We start from the raw sequence: 3823 nt of genomic DNA on the forward strand, positions 1-3823 counted from the left end.
TGACCAGCAGGCTGCCCAAAGCCTCAGCTCAATCCCTGCCAAAGCCCTTCCTAAACCCTCACCCAAAAACCTCCAACAGAAATCCCTGCCCTAAACCCCAGCCCAGCCCCCCTGCACCCCAGGGTCACTCTGTGCTCACTGCTCTGAGCCCTGCATGTGCATCCCACACTCAGGAAGGCTTTTTGGGGTGTCTCAGGGGCCACGTGGAGCTCAGGGCTCTGCCAGCCCAGCCCAGCACCCCACGCTCCCCCAGGCAGGTGGCTGCACTTCGCTGCATAGTATTTATTCATTATATCAGACAAGAAAACCTCATTAAATTAGTCCAGGACTCTGCAGGCGCTCCCAGCAGGGACACCTGGTGCCAGGGGGTGGCTGGGGCGAGGATCCAGCATTTCCTCATTTCACAGTGATGGCAGAAGGGGCAGAGATGCTGTCCTGAGGGCTGAGCCAGGCAGCACCAGGAACCCCTCAGACCTCCACCTTCTTCTTCATCTCCATGCGGTAAATGATCTGATAGCCATCATCCCAGGCGTAGATCTGCCTCTCACGGGGGCTGTACTTGAGGCTGGAGTGGGAGCCGTAGCGCTTGGGGAAGTAGACAAGGGAGGCATCCTCGGGGGCCAGAGTGCCGCTGACATCGAACACGCACTGCACGCGGGCGCGGCTGGGCAGGCGGGTGTTGTACACCACGTGCAGCGCCCCGCACACCACGAAGGCTCCCTCGGCGTTCTCCCGCGGGCACGGCGTGTCCCACATCTGCTCGATGTCCAGCGAGTCGGGGTCCAGCTTGGCCAGGCACATGTTCTTCTCGTCCTCCTTGGTGGCGTAGATGGCCCAGAGCCCTTCCTCGTCGGCCGACACCTCGATGTAGGTGGAGGGGGAGAGGCCGAAGACGGGGATCTGCTCCTCGGCGGGGAACACCGAGCTGTCCACCACCGTCTTGTTGGCCAGGTTGAACTTGATCACCTGGAAGGACAGGCCCTGCTGGCGGATGTAGTAGAGGTGGCCGTCATAGACGAGGTGCCCGGTGCCCACCCAGGGGTAGGGCAGCTTGATGCGGGCGGCCTTGCGGGTGGAGGAGAAGAGGGTGAACTCCCTCATGCGGGGGAAGACGTAGACAGTGTCGTTGGCAGTGCCATCGAATACGTAGATCTTCTCCGAGCTCCCTGCAGCATCCTTGGTCCAGAGCCCCGAGGAGCTGCCGAAACGCTTCAGGATCTTCATGGCCCTGACACTGGCGATGGTGTCGCTGCAATCTGCAAGAGTGGGGCAGGCTGACATTCTGGAAACCAGCAACACTGCTGCTGCCCCAGGCTGGGTTCTCACTCTGTCCCACCCTGGCCCTCAGGCAAGTGTCCCCAAAACTCACTGAGGAGGTTTAGGTGCATCCCTGGTGGCATTGAGAAGTCCCCTTGTGCACCCATATCACAGGCAGAGGAGCCACCCTCACCCCAGCCCTAGGGGCTTAGGATAAGCACAGGGCTCCAGCCTGGGGCTTGGAAGCAGCTCCCAGGCTGGGGGGGGATGCAGAATCTTGTGCCAGATACACCTGGGACAGTGCCACCTCTGTGGCTGGGGGACACCTAGACCAGGGAGGGCTGGGAAGGGTCAGGGTAACCCTCATGGACCATCCCCCCAGGGAGCCACGGCAGCCCCTCACCCGTGAGCTTGGTGTACTTCTCATTCTTCCTCTGCTTGGCTGTGGCCACCTGCTTGTCCATCAGTGTCTCATCCACCTCCACGCAGGGCGGGGCAGGGTTCTGTGTCTCCAGGTAATCCACCTCCCTCTCCAGCCTGTCCACACGCACGGCCGCGCTCTCAGCCTCCGCCCGCATCGCCTCCCGCTCCTTCTCGGCCGCCTCCAGCATGCCCAGCACCTGGTTCTTGAAGTCCCGCAGCTCCGTGGAGTAGCGGCTGCTCTGGTCGTGCCACTGCGAGATCCTCTCCTGGGGTGGCCCAGGGGACACTGAGGTCTCCATCCCGCCCTGTTCCTGCTCCTGTGGTGCTCCCAAACCCACGATGTTCTTGTGCTGCTTCCGTGATGTTCCCAGACCCGGGGTGCCCATTCCCATGGTGTTCCCATGATGTTCCCATGATGTTCCCATGATGTTCCCAGACCCACAGTGTTGCTACTCCTCCATGATACTCACAGACCCATGACATCCCCATTCCCGTGTTGCCCCCATTCCCATGGTGCTCCCATGATGTTCCCAGATCCACAATGCCCTCGCTCTCCCGTGACATCCTTATTCCTGTGATGCCCACGATGTTCCTGGACTCAGAACACTCCCCACTCTCCCACCATGCTCCCAGATCCTTGATGCCCCATTCCTGTGATGACCCCATGAGGCTCCCGTCCCTGCTTTCCCATGACGTTCCCAGACCCGTGATGTTTTCATTGCCATGATGTCCCCACGGTGCTCCCACACCCACAGTTCCCCCACTCCCGCCGGTCCCACAGCTCTCCCACACCCATCTTGCCCCTGTGCATCCTCCTGCTGGGCCGTGCAGGACCTGGGGGGCTGCCAGGACACCCCATACTGCTCCATCCCCATCCCAGCTCCTGCTCGCCCAGCCCCGCTCCCAGCCCCGCCGGCCCTCCACGGGGAAGGGTGGGGAGCCCGATTTGGGGTGTGGGGCGGCCGTGGGGCCCTGCTCGGGGCTGTACCTCCAGGAGGGTGAGGCGCCGCTCCACGTACTCCATGAACTGCTGCTGCTGGGCGCGCAGGGCTGGGGCGAGGAGCGGCAGGAGCAGCAGGCAGCGCCAGGGCCCCATGGCCGGCAGCGAGAGCAGCCTCCAGCTCAGTGCTCAGGAATGCTCCGGCCTCCCCTGCCCTTATTGAATCCAGATGTGCAGAGAGGGAGGAGAGGCTGCTCCTTCCCCGCGGGCCAGCCCCGGGTGCTTTAACCCCTTCGCGCCCACCCAGCGCGGTGCCCCCGAGGCGCGGGATGGGGCAGGAGCTGGGTGTGGGGATGGAGACGGGCTGGGTGTGGGGTGTGTGGGGTGTGGGGGTGTGTGGGGTGCAAGGAGAGCCGCAGGAGCCCCGAGCAAGAGAAGAACACGTCCTCGTGAGCCCTAGTGTGGGGACAGCTCGTGGGACAGCGAGGGCACAGCTCTGGCTCCTTGGCCGAATTGATGCCCAAGGCCAGCGGCCAACCTTGGCTTCGGCCATGGCCAGGTAAGGTGGAGGCAAAGCCAGGCCAGCACTATGGGCACCAGTCCCGAGCCCGTGTCCCCTCGAGCCCATGTCCCCCCCGAGCCCGTGTCCCCCCACGTCCTTGCTGCTGAGCCGGCAGCCCCTGCCTGACCCCTGCACCGTGCCAGTGTCCTGCGGATCTCCCCGGGCAGAGCCATCGGGGCCGGGCTGGGACATGGCAGGATGGTCACCCGCCAGTGCGGGGACACTTGGTGGCACCCACAGCCCCGGGACGGGATGAGCCCAGGCACGATGTGATGGATGGATGGATGGACGAACGGGTGGGTGGATGGATGGATGGACGGACGGACGGATGGATAGACGGACAGCACAGCTCGGTGCCCTGGATGCAGCCGGGCCGGTCGGTTCTGCAGACACTAGCCGTGGGCTCCTGGCCATGAGCAGGGAGCGAGCGGAGCCGCAGTGCTGTGGTGGGGCGAGTGTGCCATCTAGTGCCGCTGCATCCTAAATCTGCATCCCAAATCCGCATCCACATCCCAAATCCACATCCCAGATCTGCATCCCAAATCCGCATCCACTATCTGCATCCTGCACCATCACACCTCATCCTGGATATCCCCAAACCCTTCTCCCACCCTCCTTAACAGACCGAGTGACCAAATGAA

General features: G+C 63.2%; 1 protein-coding gene across 1 annotated transcript; it reads right to left on the minus strand.

Moving 5' to 3' along the window:
* Positions 1 to 262: 262 nt before the first annotated feature.
* Positions 263 to 2841, minus strand: OLFML3 (olfactomedin like 3). Its single transcript, XM_085082927.1, has 3 exons — positions 2669 to 2841; positions 1661 to 1946; positions 263 to 1256 (listed from the first exon to the last, which is right to left on the minus strand). Exons 1-3 carry the CDS (start codon positions 2774 to 2776, stop codon positions 469 to 471), a joined length of 1182 nt encoding a protein of 393 aa, XP_084939053.1. The 5' UTR covers positions 2777 to 2841; the 3' UTR covers positions 263 to 468.
* Between the last annotated feature and the right edge of the window lie 982 nt (positions 2842 to 3823).

Source organism: Lichenostomus cassidix, chromosome 26 (genome assembly GCF_008360975.1).
Source record: "Lichenostomus cassidix isolate B80296 chromosome 26, HeHo_3.0, whole genome shotgun sequence".
NCBI classification, from domain to species: Eukaryota; Metazoa; Chordata; class Aves; order Passeriformes; family Meliphagidae; genus Lichenostomus; species Lichenostomus cassidix.

What these genes read in the sequence shown, in the direction of transcription:
- OLFML3 (XM_085082927.1), bottom strand. Translation starts at nt 2,776, where the DNA reads ATGGGGCCCTGGCGCTGCCTGCTGCTCCTGCCGCTCCTCGCCCCAGCC. An exon ending in GGCGCCTCACCCTCCTGGAG is followed by an intron (nt 1,947 to 2,668) that starts GTACAGCCCCGA and finishes GGGCCACCCCAG; the next exon opens with GAGAGGATCTCGCAGTGGCA. An exon ending in GAAGTACACCAAGCTCACGG is followed by an intron (nt 1,257 to 1,660) that starts GTGAGGGGCTGC and finishes CCACTCTTGCAG; the next exon opens with ATTGCAGCGACACCATCGCC.